A 26181-nucleotide genomic window follows, 5' to 3' on the forward strand; every position below is an offset into this window, starting at 1 on the left:
CTTGTTTGGTGTGAACGTTCACAACAAGCAGCAGCAGCGACTGGAGAGATGACGCAGAAAAAAAAAAAGCCCATGAAGGGTCTGGTCCAGCCTGGTTTCCTGCTGCAGGAGGACGTGGAGGATAAAATGGGACACTGCAGGAGGAGTTTATCTAGGCTACCAGCCTCCTCCCTCCTGGCTCACCTGCTGCAGAGACCTGGGCTCTGGTCCACGTGAGGACGAGGATGATGAAGACGGACTTAGACCAGGGGGCTCAAGGTCACTTTAGTTCAGGGGCCACATTCAGACCAGTTTCATCTGTCAAAATGCAGGCCTTAACTTTAATTAATCCATTCATTCTTGTGTCTGGAGTCAGTCTGCTCATCAAAAATAAAACCAGATTAATAGAGATTAAAAATGAACGATATTTAATCGCGATTAATGGAAATGAATTCTCTGAGATTAATCTAAATACACATGTAGTTTTAGTGTAAAAAGAACATAATGAACGTGTTTACATTTAATCAGCTGAAATAATTTAATGAACAACTGGACATTTCTGAAGAAAAAGAAGAGTTTGTGTTTAGTTCCAGGTTTTAGTGTTGTGTTATGTTCACGACTCCACAACTAAAACTGTGTCAAACCTACAAATACCAGATACTTTTATTGGAAAGTTCCTTCCTTCCTTCTTTCATTCATGCCTAAATTATTATTTGATTTCCTTCCTTCCTTCTTTACTTCATTCATTTTTACCCTTTACTTTCATTTCTTCTGTCTTTCCTTCCTTCCTTCTTTTCTGAGACTCATCAACTTTGTCCGATAAAGAAAGGAGTGTGATTGTGTGCAGACTCCTCCCTCATTTTCTGTCCCCTTTCTCTCTCTCTCCTCCTCCCCCTCTCCTCCCTCTCTCCTCCCCCTCTCCTCCCTGTCTCCTCCCCCTCTCCTCCCCCTCTCCTCCCTCATACTCTCTCTCTCTCTCTGTTGAATCTCAGTAGTTTGAATCTCTTCGTCCTCTCCGTCAGTTGAACAGGTTACAGATCCAGTCAGACCAGGTGTGTCTCACAGGTAGACGCACACATATAGAAATATAGCGATAGACCGACTTATACTTATTTATACCTGTGTTTATATATAGACGCGTAAATAGAGTAAATAGAGCACAGAGGTGAATGTAGGATGCGTTGAACGTGAATCAGGATGAAACGAGGACGTCGTTGCTGTGGATGGATCCTCGATCGATGCTGCTGCTGCTGCAGATCAGGTGGGACACAGAGACACGGAGAGACGTGCAGAGACGTGCAGAGACGTGCAGAGACATGCAGAGACATACAGGGACATACAGAGACATACAGAGACATACAGAGACATACAGGGACCACAGCTCAGGTGGACTCATGTCCACTCTGGTTTCTTTACAAAGACCCGACTGAGTTTGAGCTGAAGAATAGAGAGGAGGGCGGGACATAGAGACATGGAGACACAGGGACATAGAGACATGGAGACACAGGGACATAGAGACATGGAGACACAGGGACATAGAGACATGGAGACACAGGGACATAGAGACATGGAGACACAGGGACATGGAGACATGGAGACATAGAGACAGTATTTAAGTGTACACCTGTGGACTGTCTGTTTGCAAAAGTGTTGGTGATTACAAATACTGGTTCAGTCATGTTAGCAGCATGTAGAGTCATAGTAATATAAGCAGATGAATGGATGAATGGATGAAAACAAACATGTTGTACAAAAACCCATGTGTTTAAGTAATATGAGGAGGTGCTGTTTGGATTTTTCTGTGCTTGCGTGGAGTCTGTGTGAACCAGGAAGTGTTGTCAGGCTGATGATCAGATGTTGTGTATTGAGCAATGTGTTTAGTTCCAGCATTGAAGGCCTGACTATTGGGGTGTGTAGCTGGGGTGTGTAGGAGTTTATGACTCAGACTCTGGTGCTACAATGTTAGCCTAAACAAGCTAATGATAGGAATTTATTCCAGTGTTTGATGCAGTGAACTGGTTTTAAATGTTGTTGCGTGGATAGATGGATGGTAGGTGGGTGGATGGTTAGAGGGGTGGATGATACAGGGGTGGGCTGCTGGACGGGTGGATGGATGTGCAAAGACAGTGTGCAGAAATGTCACACTGCACCTTTAAGAAACGCATGCATGTGCAGGTTAGCATTAGCCAAAGGTCTAAAGTTTAACCTGTGTGTGTGGACAGATGTTGGACTTTGTTCGTGGTGTTTTTCAGTCTGGAGGTCACGTCGGTATGTTGCTGGACTGGTTTCACTCTAGACTCTAACTCTCCTGATCCTTCACTGGGTTCAGATACGAGGAGGCTGTTGTTGTAAAGTGATCCATTAAAGCTGAAGATGAGCAGGAAGCGACTCCTAATGGACGACATTAGAAGACCTCCTTAAAAGTCTGATGTGGAAGTGAGACTGGAGCATTTCCATCGTTTCCTCACTCATGTACTTTCATTTCCATTTAGTTTGTGGCTCTGACTGAGTTCCCAGTAATATCTCTGAGTTCCTTAGAAGACATTTTTAAGTTGTTTTCAGGCCTTCAGTCAGAAAAGATCTTTGACTTTCATTATTCTGAGCCACTGTGAGTTCATGTGTGCACGACCCACCACCTTTAAGTTTACATTTCAAGTCAACAGTTTGTTTTATTTAGTTTTTCTTAGTTATACATTCTCACTGTTCTCCAGAAACTCTTCCAGATCACCAGACGCTTTTTACAAAATCTCAAAAACCTCCACGTGGCCTCTTCCAAGAAACGTCTAGAACCTTTAGGAGATCTAGGTCCAGATTCTGAGACACTTTTTTTGTGAGATCCCAAAAAGCATGAACTACAAAGTAGGCGGTAATGAGGAGGAGGGAGGTAAAAGGTCGGAGCCAAGGAGAGAAACTGAAAGTTTGAAGGTTGAGCTCTGGACATGACTCTGCTAACGTTGATGCTGCTGCTTTGTAGACGTTTCCATTAATGCTGCTTTTATCTCAACTCGAGCTTTATTTAAGAAGCTCCTTGAAGACGACAGCAGTCGATCGAGCTGCTGTAGAGAAGAGGGCACAGGACTTATACAAAGAGAAGTAAGAAGATAAATGGATTGTAATAGAAACAATCACAATACACACTATGCTTTGAAAGTCTCCAGGGAGCGGATCGTCTCAACGTCTTGGTTGTGTTACGAGGTCTAACCTCCTGCAGACGCTGATCCTCTGATTAATCAGTGTGGCGGTTGCGTGTTGAGAAAGAGAAGGAATGTGATCGGTCCAGATTACTGTCGGTTCCTGTCAGTGATGAAGCATGACGGGAGGAGATACTGAGCTCCGGAATACCTGTTCTACTCTCGTCATTTAGATCTGATCATAATTTGAATTCCTCCTCTCTATGACTGTGGTGCAAAAGAGAAACTAATCTGTGTTCAGCTTGCATAAAGAAATGTCCCACTTCATATTACAGGAATGCTGTTTTAGAAGGAGGATACATAACCTTCGCAAGATATCTAGAAACATTTAGATCTGAAAACACAGTTAACTGAGAAAAAATTTAGATCGTCAAGAAACTTTTATGACTTTTATTTAAAAGACATTTGCCTAACATAGCCTAACCTTTGCAAGACTTGAACCCATGAATGTTCTTCCAAAACACCTTTACAAGATTCAGAAAAATCTTCAGATATATTGTGAGATCCTGAAAAACATTTTAAAATCACGATGAATTCCAACAGGATCTCTAGAAACAGATCCCAAGATCTCAAAAGCCCCTTCCAAGAAACCAAGAATACCAGGAAACCTCTGTAAGATGAGTGGAATACCTCTAGAAACTTGTGTCAGATCCCAAGAAACTTTTGTAGGATGCTGAAAGATTTTTACAAATTCTCTAGAAAAGTTTCCTGGATTTCAAGACAATTTTGCAACGTCCCACAAAGACAGTAATGTTTACAGAATCTCTTGAAACTGATCTAACCTCCAGTGTTCCAGGTAGAATGAGAGCTGGATGAAGTCTGGTCCTAATCCCTAAAGTTCCGTTCAGATGATGTGAGACCACAGCACTAAAGTCGTAAAGTTTGAAACAGACCTGGGACCTTCGGGCTAAAGCTGGGTCGGAGGTTTGGTTCCCTGCCTGGCTCAGAGGCCGTGGCAGACACTGAGTTTTGTTTCAGCATTGCACTGTTGCTCGGTACAATGGAGGCATTCATAGACGAGGTCTGTGTGTAATTCCAGGATGAAACCGAGTGTGCGCTGGTTCTGCTGCTTTAACGTCGACAGACTGAACGTCAGGCCGCTGCATGTGTGATTAAAGATAGTGACGGATGGGAGTTCTAACAGTAGACGTTCTGTTTTCCCGTCGGCTGCAGAACAACGGCCTCTTTGTCTCTTGGTCTCACCTGACTCTGATCGTCAGTGTGACACCACGCTTCAGTTACTGTGGCTTCAGCTGGAGAGGAGCAGCCGCAGGTTACGGTCGAGTTCCTAGAGATCCTCCCACTCTACGTTTGAGAGATCTGATGGCGTACCAGCCACTGACCACAGGGTCGGCGGGTTCTCCCTCTGATCCAGTTCAGAACAGACACTGTAGCTCGTTGGGAGTTTGGAGTAAACATGAATGTGAGTAAACTACTGCAAAAAAAAAAAAAAAGATGAAGAAGGAAATCCCAAGTAACTTTCACAAAGGTTGAGGGCAGAAACCTTTAGAGTGATCTCCAGGAACTTTTGCAAGGTTCTGAGAAATTTCTGCAAGATCGCAATTAAGTTTCCAGAACCAAACCACTGTTTGTAAGGACACTAGAACCTCTCAAAACTTAAACAAGACCCAGACAGTAATTTAGTGAATTCACGAGGACACTTTAAGAAATCTCTAGAAACTTTTGCAGGGTTCCTAGAAACTGTCTCCAGAAAACTCTCCAGTCGGTAGAAGAGAAACCTGATTTGAAATCTTAACATCCACTGCTACTCCCAGTTTGCTTTCGGTATCAGCACCCTGAGGACTTGACCTGTTTCACCTGCTTCTGTAAGTTTGTTTTATCTGACGCCATCACGCATTCCTCTGTGAGGACTGACTCCTGCTTGTTATCAGGTTCATGAGTGAAACGCTCAGCAGACAGACCAGAGTTTCTTGTGGTTCCTTTACATTTTCCCTAAATCCCGAAGCAGGTTGAATCTACATCAGCACTTTTCAGACGTTTTCCTTGACAGTCACTGTTGGTTATATTTAAAACCGACCGATGCTTCCTCCCCGGACGCTTCCTGAACAAAACACTGTCTGAGCAGCTGACGGCAGCACTGTGCTTCTCGTAGGGAGGAGACGTTAAAGCTGTGACGTCTTATCAGTCGACTTGTTGGTGAGTTGCTGAGGTCGGCCGGCTGTGAAGGCCTCTCAGTGACGAACACACAGGTGGAGAGGTGAACTGTGACATGGTTCCCTCTCTTTAAAACACACCACTGAGTCAGGAATGTTTGTTGATGTTGGCCGTGGAGGGAAGTCTTGTTCTTCTAGAGCCTCTGAAGGATGGAGGGTTTGGTCTCGGCTGGTTTAGAGGCTCTGTTAGCCAAGTCAGGTCGTCCAGGTCTGAGTTTGCCTCTAGTTTGAGTTTTCTTGAAGATGTTTAATCAAAGACACGACAGCTGAATGAGGTTTGTAGGAAAACACTTTTAATAGATCCAAGAAACTTTTCAGGAGTTCTCTGGACGCGCTGCTTCTGCTGGCGGCTTTTCAGTTGTTCAGGACGTCGAAGATGAAGAGAAACCAGATTTCACATTCAAATCTGAAGACTTTACACTCGTGGCTGAGCTTGGTTTATTTAAGATATCATCAGTGTGAGGTCGTGACCTGTTTCAGTGAAAGCGTTAGGAGGCTGAAATGTTTCCACTTCTCGTCTGCTTCATCTGTATAAATTAGCTGGTTTCTTTGTGTCATGAGTTTGTGTCTCGTGGGAGAAGCAGCCTGAAACGGAGGCGACCTTGGCTGCAGAGATAAACCCGTTTCATCTGCCGCTGACTGATAACGACTCAAACAACAACCGCCGCTGATACACACTCATTAACCAACACCAGCCTTCACAAACATATCTCTGAATGCACGCCGCTGCATTTTAATACCAGAGTGTGTGTGGAATAAAAATACACTGTGGTTTTCTGAACATGTGACTGGCTGTAATAGTGCTGGTTTTATTACTGGGAGTACGACATCACATGTTTCTGCTTCAGTGGTGAACACAAGGACGCCGTCGAATAAAAGACAGACCAGAGAAGAAGAGGAGGAGTGAAGCCCAACGTAAATATGAAATAAGAAATAGAACAGATGGCTGCACGAGTGGAGATCACAACAGTCTGAGGACAGCAAATGAAATATTTATCAGATGTGTTGTTTTTCTGAGACACTCTTCTGGGATATGATGAAACCCACGACCTGAAAAGTGCTGGATGCTGGAACCACGACTGTAAAGTTATCAGACCGGCCCAGCAGATCTGTCCTGGACTTTACTCCATGGTACAAAAACATTCATAGACGTAGGTGGAGAAGTCTAAAACTTTGAGAATGTGATCCACCTCTAGTGAAACACATATCAGAACATTAAAACAGTAAAACTAAAACAGGTCTGGGGTGAGACATCAACACAAGACAACCCAGACCATTCATGCTTTTTATTACGTGTTAACGCAGTAAAAACTAAAAGTTTAACCACTCATCAAAACACCTCAGGAGCTGACCTCTGACCTCTCCATTTATTTCCTGAGTAAACGAACACCACAAAGCCACGGCTCATCGCTGCCAGCTGAGTGCGATCAGCTGATCCACCACACTCCCAACACATGACTGCTGCCTCTCACACAGCCGGATGTGTTCGGATGTTTCAGGCACAAATAAAAAATAAAAACACCCAAACGTCTCTGTGTGACGGCAGCTTCTGTAAATGTCAACAGCTAACAGCTGTAGCTAATCGCTAACCGCTAGCAGAGGGAACCTGTGACACATTTCTGTCGTCGTTGGAAACGTGATGCTGAAGATCATGAGACTGAATCTGGAGCATGAACAGATTATTTAGAGCAGAAACCTGCCTCAACAGAAATATATGAAGAATAAATGGAAGTTAAATCACACCTCATCTACACAGATGCATTGGTTTAAAGTGCAAACTAAATTAATACATTCAGATTTTATTGCTCACATTACTGTTTCATTGCCCTCGGTGGGAGGGATAGAGGGAGGCGAGGTGGGGGGAGTTAGTGTGGTGTTGAGGGTGGTGATAATAACTCTGAGTCAGGCTTCATATGTGAGCATCGAACATCAATAAAACATTTAATATCCGGCCATAAATTCCTTGTTGATTTCACTTTGGACAAAGTCTCATTTGAAGCCTAAACTAGAGAAGCTGTTTTTTCTTTCCATTTAGACCAAGCATCACATAGCTGGAGCTAACCAGCTAGCCTCCGCTAACAGAGAAAACGTTTTTATTTCTCAGTGTGATATGAGAAACAAAAACTTTCTCTGTTAGCTGAGGTTATATATATATATATGTGTATATATATATATATATATATATATATATATCTTCTGTCTCAATATTTCATCAAATCCAAAAACAGCTGATAAAAATGTTGCTGATCTAGTTTTAATCATCTCCTGGTTCCTTTAGAGTCTGTCCACATGATTCTACGTCAGCTATGAACCACATGAAGACTGGACTCATAGAATCTGAACCTTTAGTCTCCATCTAGTGGTCTAATGGTGCCACTACAGATAATACACAGAATGCAGCTATGCACCTAGTCCCAGTTCAGTAACCCGGATTTTTCCTTCCAGAGAACTACCCCGTTGGAAGCTCTGATGGGAAGACGGAGTCGGTGGCCAACCTCCAGCCCCAGGCGTCCCTCAACTCGCTGCAGTCCTCCAGCTCCCCGGGTCCCAAACGCTCCAGCAACACACTGAGAAAATGGCTGACCAGTCCAGTCCGCCGGCTCAGCCACGGCAGCTCGGTCAAGAAGCTACCCAGCAACAAACACAAGAAGACAGGTAAGACCCACCTCACAATTCAGGATGCACTTATTTCATTATGTGTGAACATAACAGGGGTGGTAGCTCCTGGCTAAAGTAGTGCAAAAAACTAAAGAAACAGTATAATAAGCACTAAAATAAAATAAAAAATTACTCAGAGAACAAGAAGAGATCCTCTCCAAGGAGTGAAAAGATGTTAGCTGCTATGTTAGCATAAACAAGACAATATTAGCTGCTAAGTTAGCATAATGTTAGCCTAATAGCACAATTGCCTAAGTCATATTTGTTTCTGAAAAACTAAAATTTTAGCAGCATATTGGTATTTTTGTGGATATTGTACTGTATTATGTTATGTTAGCTATGTTAGCATTTACTAGATAATGCAATTAAACAAGTTCACGTTAGCTGCTAAGTTGGCATAAACAATCCTGAATCCTAAGTGAAGCTACAGAAGTTCTAAGTTAATTTACATCATTAGAGGATTGATTGGTTTTGTTGATTGATAGGACCAGGAGCAGGACGAGAGGAAAACAGGAAGAGCATTGATCTGGGTCAACCGGAGCTGGCTCTGCAGGACGACGTTATCGATGAGGTAAGACGTGAAGACTCTCCGCTATAGACCTCATATACGTCTCCTCCAGACTCACTGGTGTTTTCAATGAATCTCTTTAAACCTACACTCTTCTCTTACTCCAGCACCTACAAGGAAATGGTTGGCATGGCAACTGGTGGTTGCCATGATGTCACATCCTGTTTCTATAGCGTCAAATAACAAACTAAAACAAAACTTCCTAAAATGACTGAAACCATCCTTGAGTAAAAACGATTTGGCATGCATTTTAGTGTTTTAGTATGGCTCAAGCCCCGCCCACTAACATGGAGGGGGTGGAGCTTATGACCTGTAGTGCAGCCTCCAGACACCGGGGGAGCTGTATTAGTTCATATTTATATACAGTCTATGGATGGAAGGTTAAGATCATGAGAGATGAGACTAAATAACCTTCATGGAACAAACCTCTGACTCGTTCATGTTTGAAGGAGGAGTCTGCTTTACCTCCTGACCTGCTGCCGTGTCCTTTGTGTCTCAGAGAGTCCCGAGAAAAGACGGAAACATCCTGTCCAAGACAGGGACGCAGAGCGGTGGTGAGGAGGAGCAGGATGAGGAGGCGCATACTCCTCTACCTCCGCCCATGGAGATCATCAAAGACCCCTCGGCTCAGGACGACAAGGTGAGGTCACGTAGACACATCAGCTCCACTGTTCTGTCACTCCTTAGTGATTAACACATAACACACACACAACGTTACCTGAGAACACAGAGACATGCTTCATATCAGGACTCCGGAGCTACAACCTCATCTTTTTCTGCTGTGGATGAAGCTCAGAGAAATCTCTGGTTTATATTGGATCCCTCTAACTTTTGACCAGCTTCAGATTTCTGAAATAGTTGCTTTAATCTTTGCTCATGGCCACAATCTTTCACGTACACAAACAAAGGCTGTATCAGAGCGTAGGAATTTTTCTTGGCTTTCATCCGGTCTGAGTTTTCTACCTGTAGGACGTACGGCTTGGCCCCCAGTCTCCTCTAAGGGGGGGTTCAACTCTCAGTCTGAATTTATCCTCGTACACTTGTAGTTGTTCAGGTCTTCTCTTTAAATCTTTCCTCTGCTCGTCCTCCCTGCAGTCTGCTGTTTAACTCTTTTTCTTCTTCCCTTTCTTCCTAACACTCTTCCTCTTTTCCCACCCTCCTCCTCCTCCTGCTCCTCTCTCAGTCTTCGTCCTTGCTAACGTCTCTGCAGTCGTCCTCCGAGGTGCCCAGCGCTGCAGAGCTCGTTAGCGCCATCGAAAAACTGGTTAAGACCAAGATGGTGAGTGTGGGCGTCAAGGTCAGAGGGACCAGGTTTAAACCAGGCTCCTGATTTAAACCTGGAACCGGTCAGGAAACATGGACACATCCAGCCTGGGTTCAGGAGGAAGCACACGATGTTGGTTCAGTTTTCACTCGTTTTCAGGAAGTTCATTGAAAGCAGACGGAACAAAAGCTGTTTTCATGTCTCATTTGTTTGAAGCAGACTCTATTTTTACCTCTGGTCCAGGTGAGCAGACCTTGGCTGATTATTCAGGCTGCGCTGCCCCCTGCTGACCACTGGTCATGTAGCAGCCATCTCTGATTTGGCCTTCACATCTTTGTCAACTTCTATGTTTTTGCGTGTGTTTTTATGTCTGTGAAGCGTCTTTGAGTTTTGAAAAGCGCCATACAAACAAAATGTATTATTATTATTATTATTATTTATTACACCACAGGTGTCAAACATACGGCCCGTGAGCCGAAAGAGGCCCAGCTCACGGTCTAATGTGGACATGAATTCACAAAGTGAAAAAAATTACAAAGACGACTAAAATTTATCAATGAAAATAACTTTTACCTCTAATTTATCCACTGGGTTACTCAGTGACTAGGAGTAGAACCAGGACTAGAACCAGGACTAGAACTAGGACTAGAACTAGAACCAGGACTAGACAGACCAGGACTAGAACTAGGACTAGAACCAGGACTAGAGAGACCAGGACTAGAACCAGGACTAGACAGACCAGGACTAGAACCAGGACTAGACAGACCAGGACTAGAACCAGGACTAGAACCAGGACTAGAACCAGGGCTAGTCAGCAGACCGACATGAGTCCAAATTACACTGATTTATATTAAAGTTCATTTTTTTGAAGGGCAGTTTATTAAATGTAAACATTGTCCTAATTCCCTTGTTTGTTACTTATAAATTATTGTGTTATATTATTCAGTCTGAGTCACATTATTCAGATTAGTTTAGGTCTTCGTTAGCAATGCTAACTCTGCTCATGCTAACTCTGCTCATGTCTTTAAAGTGATTCTGGTTTCTCTCTTCTTCCTGCAGACTCTGGAACCAGGAGCGTACCCGGGATTCATGTCTCCGCCAGAACAAACCACTCCTGTCCAGCCACGAAACCCTGAACTGGAGCAGAGAGCTAAAGCCATGAGAGGACGGATGTGAGTGTGAGCGTCTTCATCAGCCTCTTCTCTGGCAGCAGCAGAGCTGAACTCACTCAGTCTCCTTGTCTACTCAGGTTTGTTCTCAACGAGCTGATCCAGACCGAGAAGGACTACGTCAAAGACCTGGGCATCGTGGTGGAGGTGAGTGATGGAGGAGGAGGAGGTGGTGGTCATGGTGGTGGTAACCATGGTTACATTAGCTTCACTAATCAACATTAGATGAAGGACAGAAACATGGAGAACAATGAACCAAGATGGAATCCACGAGGACAGAGATGATGGAGACATGGAGACATCTAGGTCGTCTTCTAACACTCTAGACATTCAGGACAAGGAGGAGGACATGGAGGAGGACACCTCCTTCTACTCCTTTTCCCCTCTTCCTTCTCCTGCTTCTCATCGTCCCTCATTCTGCTCTCACCTCCTTCTCATCCAGCATCTGCTCTTCATCTTCCTCATGAGACCTACTGGTCATGTGACGCACTGGTCATGTGATGTCCTGGTCATGTGACGTCCTGGTCATGTGACGTACTGGTCATGTGATGTGTCTGTTTCTCTGCAGGGCTTCATGAAGCGCATCAAGGAGAAAGGCGTCCCAGACGACATGAAAGGAAAAGACAAGATCGTGTTCGGGAACATCCACCAGATCTATGACTGGCACCGAGAGTAAGTCCAGCTGTGGAGGTGTCCAAAGGTCGGCCCTGGACCCTCAGAGGGGCCACGTACAGACTGACTAATGATCTTCATCTTCTGTCTCAGTTTCTTTGTGTTAGAGCTGGAGAAATGTCTGGAAGACAATGAACATCTCCCTGAACTCTTCATCAAACACGTGAGTCACTGAGGAGGAGGAGGAGGAGGAGGATGATGGTGATGATGGTGATGATGATGGTGATGATGATGATGGTGATGATGATGGTGATGATGGTGATGATGGTGATGATGGTGATGGTGAAGATGATGATGATGATGGTGATGGTGATGGTGATGATGATGGTGAAGATGATGATGATGGTGATGATGATGATGATGGTGATAATGGTGATGATGGTGGTGGTGATGATGATGATGATGATAATGGTGATGATGAAGATGATGATGATGATGGTGATGATGAAGGTGATGATGATGATGATGATGATGATGAAGATGATGGTGATGATGAAGATGATAATGATGAAGGTGATGATGATGATGATAATGATGAAGGTGACGATGATGATGATGATAATGATGAAGGTGATGATGATGAAGGTGACGATGATGATAATGATGAAGGTGATGATGATGATGATGATGATGAAGATGATGGTGATGATGAAGATGATGATGATGAAGGTGTGTGTTCCAGGAGAGGAGGCTCCACATGTACGTGGTTTACTGTCAGAATAAACCCAAGTCAGAGTTCATCGTGGCCGAGTACGACTCGTTCTTTGATGTAAGACATGTTTATTATTATTAATAATAATAATAATGATATTAACATTAATCTCTATTTATCCTTATTTCATATTTATTGATGGTTCTGGTTCTGGTTCCAGGGCGTCCAGCAGGACATCCAGTCCAGACTGAGCATCAGCGACTTCCTCATCAAACCCATCCAGAGAATCACCAAGTACCAGCTGCTCCTCAAGGTCCCACTGCACTCAGTAGACCTAGGTTCTACCAGATCAGGTTCTACTAGACAAAGGTTCTACCAGATCAGGTTCTACCAGATCAGGTTCTACTAGACCCAGGTTCTCCTAGATCAGGTTCTACTAGACCAAGGTTCTACTAGACCAAGGTTCTACCAGATCAGGTTCTCCTAGATCAGGTTCTACTAGACCTAGGTTCTCCTAGATCAGGTTCTACCAGATCAGGTTCTACTAGACCTAGGTTCTCCTAGACAAAGGTTCTACCAGATCAGGTTCTACTAGACCTGGGTTCTACCAGATCAGGTCTAGTGGTTAAGGCTGTCGTAGATGAGGTTCTAGTGGATGAGATGAGGTTCTAACTCAGTGTCGTGTTTCTCCTCAGGACTTCTTGAAGTACAGCTTGAAGGCAGGAATAGACTGTGAACAAATTGAGGTAAAGAACCACATGTTTCTCCTTCTATAGAAGTGCTTCCTGGTTGTCATGGCGGCCATCTTGGTTGTCATGGCATCGGTTGTCAAGTGTCGTTAGCCTAATAGCATGAATTGAATTTGTAGCAGCACGTTGTGATTTTTATTGATATTGTAACAAGTGATTGAGGTAATTGTGCTACAGGCTAACGACGTGCTGCGTTTAGGACGTCTCTGAAGAGTATTATGGGATTTTAGTTTGAAATATCAAAATAAAAAGACACGAGGGTTAGAGGAAGCCGTGTGCATTGACCTCTGTGTTGGACGTGTCTCTGACAGAAAGCTGTAGACCTGATGTCTCAGGTCCCCAAACTGTGCAACGACATGATGAACCTGGGCCGCCTGCAGGGCTACGAGGTGGGTCATACGCCAGAATATTAGGGACGTGTCGGGGGTCTGGAGGCTGACCCGTGTGTCTCTGTCCAGGGGAAGCTGACCAGTCAGGGCAAGCTGCTGCAGCAGGAGACGTTCTTCGTCACGGAGCAGGACGCCGGCGTCCTGTCGCGCTCCAAAGAGAGACGAGTCTTCCTCTTCGAGCAGATCGTCATCTTCAGCGAGCTGCTGAGGAAAGGCTCGTCCACCCCGGGATACCAGTTCAAGAAGAGCATCAAGGTGAGGAGACCAGGTCTGAGACGGGGGGACGTGGTCACACGGGACCAGTTCTACCTGGGACCTGGTCCTGTGGTCCAGATATTCCACCCTACATCTGAGATTTCCACTTTCTACCAGATAATAAAACTCTATATTAGACATTAGCGGAGGTCCCAGATGGACCTAGTCCTGTGAGGACAGGGTTTTTGTGTCGGTAACGGACTGGGTCGTCCTCAGGTGTCCTACCTGGGTGTGGAGGACAGCGCTGATAACGACCCCTGTAAGTTCGTCCTGTCGTGTCGAGGTTCGTCGGAGCGCTTCACGCTGCAGGCCGCCAACGTAGACATCAAGCAGGTCTGGGTCCGACACATCCAGGACGTCCTGGACGCACAGAGCAACTTCCTGTCTGGTGAGAGCATTAGCATTAGCAGTAGCATTAGCATTAGCATTAGCTTCATTCCAGAAAATACTGAAGATTCAAAATACAGAACAACATCCTGAAAACCAACACTCCTCTTCTTCTACTACTATTTCTCCTCCTCCTCCTCTCCTCCTCCTCCTCTCCCTCCTCCTCCTCTCCCCCTCCTCCTCCTCCTCCTCCTCTCCCCCTCCTCCTCCTCCTCCTCTCCCCCTCCTCCTCCTTCTCCTCTCCTCCTCCTCCTCCTCCTCCGTGCTTGTAGCTCTGCAGTCTCCCATTGAGTACCAGAAGGAGAAGAGCTCCTCCCTGACCAGGAACCGTTCGTCCTCCGGGACCCGCCCCGCCTCCGCCTCCAACCCCGCCCCCTCCTCCTCCTCCTCCTCCTCCAGCCGACCGTCCTCGGCCGTCGGCCTGGGCGACAAGGAGCTGGAGAGGGGGAGGAGCCAGATGAAGATGTCCACGTCCAACGGGGGCTCGTCGTGCTTGGACTCCAGGGTGAGTTGGAGCAGCAGAGAAGTAGGACGTGGATGTATAAATAGACCTACTAGGACGCAGGAGGACAAACACTCTGTCTCCTCCCGGCTCCTGGTTTAGTTTCTGTTAGTCATTTATTACTGCTCCTCCTCCTCCTCCTCCTCCTGCTGCTAGAACCTTCTGATTGTCCCACATGAACCAGTAGTTAAAAGTCAACTGTAAGCATCATCCTGAAAATGTTAGCTCCGCCTCACTTAACATTAATTTACTCCTCCTCCTCCTCCTCCTCCCCCTCCCCCTCCCCCTCCTTCTCCTCCTCGTCCTCCTCCTCCTCCTCCTCCTCAGGACTCTGATGGCTGTAATGGCGTCTCCTCCACCATGTTGGTGACTCAGGACTACACGGCTCTGAAGGAGAATGAGATCTCAGTGGGTCGGGGGGAGGCGGTCCAGATCCTGGCGACCAATCAGCAGAACATGTACCTGGTTTACCGGCCGGCCGACAGCCAATCACCAGCGGCCGAGGGCTGGGTCCCGGGACACGTCCTGGCCCCTCCCACCCGACTCATTAAAGACTCTAGCTCTACTTCCTGCTTCCCGGCCGCGGCGGCAGCGTCCGATGCCAACAATATCAAGTAAGTCCCCCCCCACCCACTCCCACCCACCTCCAGAGCACTCCTTACCCTACTCGGACCTCCCCCCTCGCCTCCTCCTAACTCCTCCTCCCCGTTTAAAACCACCCCCCCTCAAAGGTGCAGGACTCTCCAGAGACTTTTACCTCCAAGAGGAACAAGTTCTGAGGATTAATGGAGGAAGCATGTGGAGCTAAAACCGGACTCTTATTTCAGTTCTAACATCTCCTCTACTCCTCCTCTTCTCTCTCCTCTCTCTCCTCCTCTGCTCCTCCTCCTCCCTTCCACTCCCCCCTCTGCGCTCCTCCACTTCTACCCCCAACTTCTCTCTATCTGCTCCACTCTCTTCTCTCTCTCTCTCCTCCTCCTCTCTCTCTCCTCTCTCTCCTCTCTCCTCCTCCCTCTCCTCCTCCTCTCTCTCCTCCTCCTCTCTCCTCCTCTCTCCTCCTCCTCTCTCCTCTCTCTCCTCCTCCTCCTCCTCTCTCTCTTGCCTCTCCTCCTCCTCTCCTCTCCTCTCTCTCCTCTCCTCCTCCTCTCCTCTCCTCCTCTCCTCCTCCTCTCTCTCCTGGTTGTGACAGATGTTAAACTCTCCTGGATTCTTTCTCTCCATCTTTCTCTTCCCTCCTTGTTGTCATTTGTTAATTATTATTTTATTTGTGGATGAAGCTGGAGATTTATTTTTCCTTTTTCTTTTTTGTTGTTGTTTTTTTTGTCGGCACTTCACTGTAAAACCTTTTGTTTTTATTTTTTCTTTGGACTGAGGCTCTTAGAACATTCCTGTAAAAAGAAAGAAAAGAGAAACTCCCTTTTGCACTATTTATGAGAGAATGAGAGATGAAGTCAGGCTGTGCAATATGTCTCCTTTACTGGCTGTCACTAGTCGATGATTTAAATGTATTTTAAATATGTAAAATAAAACCTTTGGGACTGGAGCATGAGTTAGTGCTGGAGATCATTCACAGTTTGTAGTTTTTAATATTTGTAAATAAACTACAACATCAGTGAACAGCTGGTCTCCTTGTGGTGAACTGGGATCAGTAGTTTATTACTGGGGGGGTGAAAGGAAGGAAGGAAGGAAGGAAGGAAGGAAGGAAGGAAGGAAGGAAGGAAAAAGGGTCAGAAGGAAGACAGAACGAAGGGAAGAGAGAAAGAAGGAGGGAGGGAAGGATGGAAGGAGGGAAGGAAGGAAGGAAGGATGGAAGGAAGGATAGATGGAAGATGAGAAGGAAGGATGGATGGAAGGCAGGATGGAAGGAAGGATAGATGGAAGGAGGGAAGGAAGGAAGGATAGATGGAAGGAGAGGAGGATGGAAGGAAGGAGGGAAGGAAGGAATGAGAGAAGGAAGGAGGGAAGGAAGGAGAGAAGGAAGGAAGGAATGAGAGAAGGATGGAAGGAGAGAAGGAAGGAGGGAAGGAAGGAAGGAATGAGAGAAGGATGGAATGAGAGAAGCCTTTTTGTATTTGTTGAAGTGACGTTTTATTTCTTTCAGTTTTTACTAACCTCGACGGTTCAACGCTCCACAGACGATTCAGAGGAAACATCCTGATGTTAATTCAGTAAAACGAGTCTGCGTGAGTCCACAGGAAGGTTCTGGTTCTAGTTTAGTTTGGTTCTCAGCTCCAGGTCCAGGATCTGTTCAAAGGCTCATCACTAATAAACACGTCACTTATTCTACGAATGAGTTCAACAGTAGCAGCTCTTTAATGGACCAGGACCAGGACCAGGACTCACTGTGGGTTCACACCAACCAACACAAGGTTTTACCAACAATCCATCAACCCCTGGACCAGACCTGGACCAGACCTGGACTAGACCTGGACCAGATCTGGACCGGATCTGGACCAGACCTGGACCAGACCTGGACTAGACCTGGACCCAGAGTTTCTAGAAACACCACATAGCTCACATGTTCTCCAAAGGTTCTAGTGAAACAGAACCAGGTCCACTCTCCATCTGGACATTAGGATCAAACCAAAGAACCCAAAGTTCCTCCACGTAGTGTTTTTACCTCTTAAAGTGATCTGGCTCCAAAATGCTACTGATTCACTACAGGAGGCAACGTTCACACAATTCAACCTTTGACATTTTATTTCTCCTGGACGTCATCACATTCTACCATTGAGCTCATTATACGATCCAGAAGAAGATGGAGATTTACACATGGAACTCCCCAGGACCCCAGCCACCAAGGCTACATGCTACATAGCAATGCTAAGCTACCAGCCACCAAGGCTACATGCTACATAGCAATGCTAAGCTACCAGCCACCAAGGCTACATGCTACATAGCAATGCTAAGCTACCAGCCACCAAGGCTACATGCTACATAGCAATGCTAAGCTACCAGCCACCAAGGCTACATTCTACATAGCAATGCTAAGCTAACAGTTACTACAAGATGGCTTGTGTTAATTATCTTTAGTAGCAACGATGATGATAATAATAATAATATTTTAGGCGCCTTTCTGGCGCACAAGGCTACAGTTACGCAATACACTGAGGAAGGAAGGAAGGAAGGAAGGAAGGGAGGGAGGGAGGGAGGCAGGGAGGAAGGAAGGAAGGAAGGAGGGAAGGCTGCTTGATGTTTGTTGTTCCTGTACTGTACAGGAAGTCGCTGTCGTGGAACACGCTACGCGCCAGGAAGCGCGTCGAGGCCAAGGAGGCGTCCTCTGTGGGGGTCAGAGGTCAAGAGAACGGCCTCCTCCTCCTCCTCCGTAAGCCCAAAGAACCCGCCCCCCCTCCCCCCCTCGCCTCACCCGCCCCAGTTGCGAAGGGCAGTAAAGTGAGTAAATCAGGCCGGCGGCGCACGCTGATGATGTCATGTGTGTGTTCCGTAACCCCGCCCCCACACTATGTTATATAATTTAACTTCCTATCCCCAGTGATACCCCCCCCCCCACTGTCGGCTCTATACGTTATTATTATTTGTGCAGATCTGCTTTTAGTTCATCAAACGCTCAGAAATTAATAAATAATAACTTCACAAACCGTCCTCTGAACGTTAGTATTTATCCTTCTCAAAGTTTAAATTTAGAAGAAAACAAGTTTGTGCTAAAATAATTATTATTAATTTCTTTCTGCTTCTTAAGTATAACAACTTTTCAAAGTAAAATTTCCAATATGCAATAAAAGAGCTGATGAACAGGCTTTAATGGAGCCAGGATTTTCCATCCGGCCGCGTTAGGGACCAAAATAAACGCATGCAACAACAACCAAAACCTCATAAAGAGGCTGTGCAGAATCCATGGCTTTCAAAAGAGCAGAGCTGGCACATTTCAAACTTCCACAGGATTTTCTAGTGTGATTGATTCTTTGAGCCTTGGCAGCAGCTGATCTGCAGTCAGTGAACGGTGGGAACTGGAGCCGACAGTGACGAACGCTGGCACTAAGGAAGAGCCTGATTTTAAGTTTGAATTCACACAGTTTGATTTATTTGGATTTATTTTCTTCCCTCTAACCCTGCGGCCGTGAAATAAAGTTTGTTTTGTGTGTTTTTGTGGTGGTTTCTTTCTCCCTCCTGGTGCATGAGTCTCTGTCTGCTGTTTCTAACCAGGACTTTAAATCATCATTCATGACAAAGAGCTGCAGATTAAACTGAAGCTTTATCACAAAGCTCCTGAATTTAAACTTTGAAAGAAACTTTTTAAAGTTCAAATAATTATTACAGTTTTCACATCGCCCTCCTCTGGTCAGAACCAGCCACAGCAGCTTCTATATAATTTGATCTGTGGACATGTTTAGACGTCTTGTTTTACCTCCTTTAATTCGAGGAGTGATGTTCAGCTCCAGGATAAAAACCTGGGAGTTAATCCTCCTGAGACTCAACATTATGTTCTCCGAGGTATTTGGGCTTAGTTGGACCTAAGACGTATAAAAACTTAACATCATCTTGGAACAGGAAGTAGTTTTTGGGGAAAAAAATAAATATGTCTTCATATATGGACAATGGGATTATTTCACTGTCTAATACAATAAAGTCACCGAAGTGTAACAACATATAAAACTACTTTAATCCCTGATTGTGGCTGAAGAGCAGAAATGCAAACAATGAAGTCTCGATGTCCTCAAACAAGTACTCGATAATTAGCCACATTGTAGCTTGTTACTATTGACAGAATTTGTTAAATTCAAAAAGTTAACTATCATAAACAAGTTTCAGAATCTGATGAGATAAAAAAGTACAAACCATTCAACACCAAGAAAAAGCGGCTGCAGGATGAATCCAATGAGATTCACACCATCATGTTCTTTCCTGACTGGTGCATTGACCCTTTACAGCCACTGGGTGACACAATACAGTTTCCACTTATGAGGACACCAGGTCTAAATGAAGCACAAACTTAAAACTTAATGTCCCCATATGAGGACATAGGGTCTCAGGAGGATATGAACAAAGAGAAAGACGAGGAAGAGGAGTTTTAAACCTCGTAGAGAAGTTTAAATGATTTTAATTTAAAGATAGAGATAAAGAGAATATTCTCTTTGCTTTAGTTTTTATGATTCTCTGAAGCTGAGCAGGACGTCACTGAAGCTTTGAAGCTTTAGAAGCTTCTCATTTCAGGCGTTTTAGTGTCTTCTCTTCGTCTGTGTCTCTTCTCTGTGCTCTTTTCCTACAAACATTCATCTCCTTCATGACCTCCTCCTCCTCCTCTGCCACCTCCTCCTCCTCCTCCTCCTCCAGGACGTCCACACTTCAGATGAGTCAGACTGTGACGACGACCTCGACCCAAAGACGGGGATGATGGAGGTACGACCTCTTTACTCCACCGTTCAAAGCTGCTTCTTGTTCAGAATAAACTCAACTCTTTCTCTTCCAACTGTTTTCCAGCTTCTGAACCCAAACTTCATCCAGGAAGGTGAGACATGCACGTGTCCTGACACTTCAGTGGCTTCCACTTTGTTCTAAAACCACTGACCGGTGCCTGTGGAATATTTAGTAGAGACTGGACCCGTTGCTCAGGTGGCGTAACGTCACAGCGCCACCCTAGTGGACACATTAGTAATAACTGTTCTCATTTAAGTCCAGACTGGACCATGTGGCTGTATGTCTTTGCTTCCAGTGGTCTAATGGTGGTACTACAGATAACAGACGGCCATGTGCTGGTCCAAAGCACTGAATAAAACAAAGTGTGAATGTTAAACAGAAGACTGGAATGTTTCAATGAAAATAACTTCTAGTCTGCTTCTTTATCATCCACTGTTTTAGAAAGGGAAGTGGACAGAACTCAACACTTATATTTCATAAGAAATGTCACCTTTTTAAAGGATATTATATTAGATATAAACATTCTCCTAATTTCCTTGTTCTTCTTTGCATTAAAACAAAAGATTAAAATCTGTAGTTGTCATTATTTATAGGATATTATTCTGGTCTGTTCCCTTAAAGTTTGAATTTGGGATAAAACACAGAACATTTGCACTCTCGTTCAAGTTTCCATGAAGTTTTATTCCTCCAGTGAGAATGAATGAAGCTGTTGTGTCTCCAGTGGCTCCTGAGTTCCTGGTCCCCCTCTCTGACGTGGTCTGTGCCTTCGGGGAGACTGTGGTCCTCTGCTGTAAAGTCTGCGGTCGACCCAAACCCTCAGTCACCCTGAAGGGTCCAGACCAGAACCCGGTGACCAGCAACAACCGCTTCACCATCGACATCAGGTACAGGAACTACTTCCTCCGGTTCCTCTTCCTCCGGTTCCTCTTCCTCCTCCTCATCGTCTTCCTCTCTGCAGGGATACCGGTGACATCCTGTTGAAGATCTGTAACCTGTTGCCTCAGGATACAGGTATCTACACCTGTGTTGCCGTTAACGACCACGGCTCCGCCTCCTCCTCAGCCTCCATCAAAGTTCAAGGTAACAGCAGTGGTCCAAAGGTTCACATATTTCTCCTGAAGAGAAAAGAACAAAGCAAAGATGAGATATTTATCCTTTAATGTAATAATGTGTTTTTCATCTAAGAGAGTCTGAAGGTCGGGACAGACACTAACAGCTGGTTTACACGTAGATTCGTTTGACTTGCTCAGATTATGATTGACAGGGTTCCTGTGGATTAATTCAGATTAATCAGATTAATCAGATTAAATCTCCTTCGTGTTTAATCTCTGTTGATTCGTTTCATTGTTGATGATCAAACAGACTCCAGGAAGAAGAGAATATATCTGCACCGAACAAGTTCATTGAACACCTTCAACACCTTTTTGTGTCTTTTGCCTGGTTTTGTTGGCAGGTATCCCAGCAGCCCCGGGGAGGCCGGTGGCTCAGGAGGCCGGAGGGACGGCGGTGGTGATCCACTGGCCTCCTCCGGCCTCATCGGCTCATTGTGCCGTCAGCAGCTACACCGTGGAGTACAGACAGGAAGGTGAGAGGGTTCAAATTAAAGTGAACACAGCTCTGTTTTATTTATTTATTTATGTGGTGAGGAGGGTGTAAATGAATTAACACATACTGCTACACGCAGTAAAATGAAGTCTATACAATAAAAGCACACAGTGGCTCTGAGATGAATGGAACTGGTTCAATGAGGAAATAGCAGCATTTGAAACAGTGTGGTGAGTATTTCTGTCCTGTTGTGTTCATGATTTCTCTCTCCTCCTCAGACTCGTTGCTATGGCAGCAGCTGGCCAGCAGCAGAGAGGAGTGTGTTCAGGTCGACGCCCTCATCCCCGGAGGTCACTATCAGTTCAGAGTCCGAGCCTCCAACCGCTGGGGGGTCGGCCCCCCGTCTGAGCCCTCCAACATGGTCACGCTGGCCAGCAGCAGTAAGAGACCTCAAAGCCCATTCATAGAAACTAGCTGGAGCTAACAGGCTAGCATCAGCTAACACAGGAAACACACACACAAACAACATGGAGGAAACATCCATCTTCTTCTGGATCGTATAATGAGCTCAATGGTAGAATGTGATGACGTCCAGGAGAAATAAAATGTCAAAGGTTGAATTGTGTGAACGTTGCCTCCTGTAGTGAATCAGTAGCATTTTGGAGCCAGATTCACTTTAAGAGGTAAAAACACTACGTGGAGGAACTTTGGGTTCTTTGGTTTGATCCTAATGTCCATATGGAGAGTGGACCTGGTTCTGTTTCACTAGAACCTTTGGAGAACATGTGAGCTCTGTGGTGTTTCTAGAAACTCTGGGTCCAGGTCTAGTCCAGGTCTGGTCCAGGTCTAGTCCAGGTCTGGTCCAGATCTGGTCTAGGTCTAGTCCAGGTCTGGTCCAGATCTAGTCCAGAAGTTGATGGATGAGTTCAGGATGATGTCGTCACTATCAGGGTGTGGTCCTGGTCCACGGTCCTGGTTCATGGTCCCGGTTCACGGTCCTGGTTCACGGTCCCGGTTCACGGTCCTGGTCCATGGTCCTGGTCCATGGTCCTGGTTTATGGTCCCGGTTCACGGTCCTGGTCCATGGTCCTGGTTCATGGTCCTGGTCCGCGGCCCTGGTTCACGGTCCTGGTTCACGGTCCTGGTCTTGTCTCTTTCAGACTCTGGATGTGACGGATCAGGAATCCAGTGGAAAGAAAACTTTGAGTCGAGCTTCACTGAGATCTGTGAGATCGGGAGGTAAATCTGATTAAATAATGGATTAGTTTTTATTTCTGACAGACTCCTTTTAATCCAGCGTCTCTCTGTCTTCTACCAGAGGAAGATTTTCAGTGGTGAGAAAATGTCTCAACAAGTCCACAAAGAAAGAGGTCAGACCGGTCAGATTTCTGTGTTTTTATCACTTGATATTGTTTTATCTGTATATATTTATTACCATACTGCCTCTATAACGTCACGTAAAAACAGTTACTGATCCATGGATCCGTGAATGAATGTCCTCCAGGTGGCCGTGAAGTTTGTGAGGAAGAAGATGCAGAAGAAGGAGCAGGTGGCTCATGAGGCCGACCTCCTGCAGCAGGTCCAGAACCACCAGATGGTGGCGCTGCTGGACACGTACGAGTCTCCAACGTCTCTGATGCTCGTCCTGGAGCTGTGAGTCCTCATCTATTAAACCAACAGATTCTTCCTCTCCATCTCCCTCCTCTTCCCCCTGGTTAACTGCTGATGTCCTCCTCAGGCTGGAGGACGGCCGGCTGCTCGACTACCTGGTTGCCCATGACGACCTGATGGAGGAGAAGGTGTCGTTCTTCATCAGAGAGACTCTGGAGGCTCTGCAGCATCTTCACACCTGTAGAGTAGCTCACCTGGACCTGAAGGTGAAGGATCTCAGCACCTCCTTCTCCTGCTTCCCAGCATGCATCTCCTCCCCTCCTCCTCCACCTCTCTGTTTATTGACTCCTCCTCCACCTCTCTGTTTATTGACTCCTTCTCCTCCTCCTCCTCCTCCTGCAGCCTGAGAACCTCCTGGTGGACCTCCACTCTCCGACCCCGAGCATTAAGCTCATTGACCTGGGAGACGCCGTCCAGCTGTCGTCCCACCGCCGCTACGTGCACCTCCTGCTGGGGAACCCGGAGTTCGCCGCCCCGGAGCTGATCCGGGGGACGCCGGTGTCCGTGGCGACGGATGTGTGGAGCGTGGGCGTGTTGGCCTATGTGGCGCTCAGTGGCGTCTCTCCGTTCCTGGACGAGTCACCGGAGGAAACCTGCGTTAACATCTGCCGCCTGGACTTCTGCTTCCCAGACGAGTACTTCCAGGGCGTGAGCCAGGCGGCCAGGGACTTCGTCACGTCGGTGCTGCAGGAGGACCCCAGGAAGAGGCCCAGCGCCACCTCCTGTCTGCAGCACCCGTGGGTGGGGCGCGGCGGCGTGCACGGCGGCGAGTACTCCAAGACGCCCCTGGACACCACCAGGCTCGCCACATTCATCGAGAGGAGGAGGCAGCTGCACGACGTCCGACCTGTCACCAACATCAAGGGTCTGGTAGGAGGAGGAGGAGGAGGAGGAGGAGGAAACACGCTGTGATGACATGGACACAGAATAACCCAAAGAAGAGGCTCAGCCAGGAGGGTGCTGGGAAACATCTGGTCCAGAGGAACCTGAGGACCTGTACTCCTAAAGATTCTTAGAGCAAAGAGCTCCTCCTAGAGGACGAATACTAACAAGATCAGATCAGAAAAAAAATCATTTCAGCCTTTTTGTAAAAAACAAACAAACAAAAAAATTCAGGACGTTTCCAAAGTAACTGAATGCTGTTCATGAACATCCTGGAGCTCATTCATGGTCTTGGTCCCTTTTTAAAGACGAGACTCTGAAGTTTCTAGAATCTCTCTAAGTGGTATTAAAAATATGAAGTTGTTGGGTTCACCTGAATTTTCTTGTTAGTTGAATCCTAGAATGACTTTTATCAGTGAAACCAGAAGAAAATGACACATTACATCATGCAGCATTAACTCTCTGATTGGTTCATGAAGCTGCTGCTGCTCCATGAACCACCCAGAGGAACGACAGAGCGTTAATATAAGTTCAGACCACATCTGTTTCTCTGTGGACTCTCATCTCAAGTTACTGTTGAGGCTTCAGGCGAGAAGCCAAAGCTAAAACAACCTCTGGGTGATGACGACATGTTGTTTATTCATAAGCTAAAGCTGTGGCTGATCTCACTCTGAGTCCTGGATCCTAAAGAGTCTTAGAGCAAAGAGTTGATCCTAATGGACAAACTCTAAGAAAACTCTTAGAACCCTGATGTTCCCTACAGGTTGTTCCTAGATGGAGGTAAAGAGGAAAGGTTCCTAAAGAAGGTTCTGCAGTGAGATGTGCTGAGAGCAGGGAGGAGAACTTTGAGAGGCTTAGAGAGGAGAACATGGTGGAAAGAAGAGGAGGAGAGATATTCTCCTGGAGCAGGAATCATTTTACCTGGTTAATACCACATGGATGAAGAGCAACAATGGTTTTAAAGTAGATCTGCTATTTATTTCTCTTCAGTCTCATAGATCAGATTCTAGGATTCAGTCTGTGGATGTGACTCCGTTCTATGGACATTGGCACCAGAAGACTCCTATAGGAGAATCTTTAGGAAGACTGGCCCAGGTTCTGAAGGAGGAGTCTGGTCGCCTCCTCTGATGGGAGCAGGGAGGAGTTGAAGAAGAACGAAAATCCTGATGAACTTGTTGAATGTTTATTTATTTCTCATCTGAGGAGGATCGTTTACAGACCAATAAGAACCGTCCTCTTTCTACTCATGAATGTACTTCCTGTAGAATGTGCTCCTCTCCGTTAGCATTTAGCATTTAGCATCCTGCAGCAGCGACGAAGGAGGAGGAGGAGGAGATGGAGGAGGAGGAAGAGCAGCTTCCACCTTAGATGTGTCTCTGTGGCCGAGATGTTCAGAAACATCCTCCACCCGGCTTTATCTTTTCTCCTCCCCCTGCTCCTCCTCCTCCTCCTCCTCCTCCTCCTGCTCCTCCTTCTCTCTAGTTTAAGCCGGAGCCTCTGGGTCAGGTTGAGTCTGTGTTGCGTTCGGGTGCAGTCAGGTAAATTTTTCATTTATGAATCAGCCTTAAAAAGAAAGCTTTTATTTGTGCAGAGGTTTTCATCTGGACTGTGAATGAAGCCGTAGACATGTTCAGTGTTAGTTCATTCTGCTCCAGCTTTGACCCCGACTCTGAACAACCAGAACCAGAACTCCTCTTCCTCCCCCTCCTCCTCCTCCTCCTCCTCCTCCTCCTCCCCCCTCCTCCTCCTCCTCCCCCTCCTCCTCCTCCTCCTCCTCCTCATCCTCCTCCTCATCCTCCTCCTGGGGCCATGTAGCTCCGTGGTGGCTCCATCTCGGTGAATGCTCTGGTTTGTTACTCTCTTTACCAATAAACGAAGCTTGTTTCTATGTGTGTGATGATTAATTCCTCTCATCCAACAAACATCCAACCACTGATCCACAGACACACACAAATGCTTTAATAATTAGTTAATTAGTTAACAATTAGTTAATAAGTGAATAATTAGTTAATAGCCTCCCAGCCTTTATTTAAACGTTTGTTTTCATGTGTGAGGCTGTGAATATTTTCCTGTTTAGTAGAAAACCAGATCTCCAGTT

The 26181-nt window shown here is 46.0% G+C and overlaps 1 protein-coding gene across 1 annotated transcript in view; it reads left to right on the forward strand.

The window, feature by feature from the left end:
* The window catches only part of LOC125018036 (kalirin-like), a 78987-nt gene extending 53016 nt beyond the window's left edge, over nt 1–25971 (forward strand). Inside the window, 28 exon segments of the mRNA XM_047601651.1 lie at nt 7790–7999; nt 8488–8573; nt 9070–9210; nt 9754–9849; nt 10894–11006; nt 11084–11150; nt 11572–11675; nt 11769–11838; nt 12358–12444; nt 12548–12640; nt 13023–13073; nt 13388–13465; nt 13535–13720; nt 13937–14108; nt 14380–14612; nt 14937–15223; nt 17828–18002; nt 19902–19967; nt 20049–20076; nt 20707–20869; nt 20944–21065; nt 21439–21570; nt 21809–21970; nt 22691–22769; nt 22849–22900; nt 23035–23183; nt 23269–23407; nt 23544–25971. Coding sequence (XP_047457607.1) covers nt 7790–7999; nt 8488–8573; nt 9070–9210; nt 9754–9849; nt 10894–11006; nt 11084–11150; nt 11572–11675; nt 11769–11838; nt 12358–12444; nt 12548–12640; nt 13023–13073; nt 13388–13465; nt 13535–13720; nt 13937–14108; nt 14380–14612; nt 14937–15223; nt 17828–18002; nt 19902–19967; nt 20049–20076; nt 20707–20869; nt 20944–21065; nt 21439–21570; nt 21809–21970; nt 22691–22769; nt 22849–22900; nt 23035–23183; nt 23269–23407; nt 23544–24113 — 3911 coding nt within the window. The 3' untranslated portion in view covers nt 24114–25971.
* Nucleotides 25972–26181: the final 210 nt, after the last annotated feature.

The sequence above is a fragment of the Mugil cephalus genome, chromosome 12, assembly GCF_022458985.1.
Source record: "Mugil cephalus isolate CIBA_MC_2020 chromosome 12, CIBA_Mcephalus_1.1, whole genome shotgun sequence".
In the NCBI taxonomy this organism is placed as follows: Eukaryota; Metazoa; Chordata; class Actinopteri; order Mugiliformes; family Mugilidae; genus Mugil; species Mugil cephalus.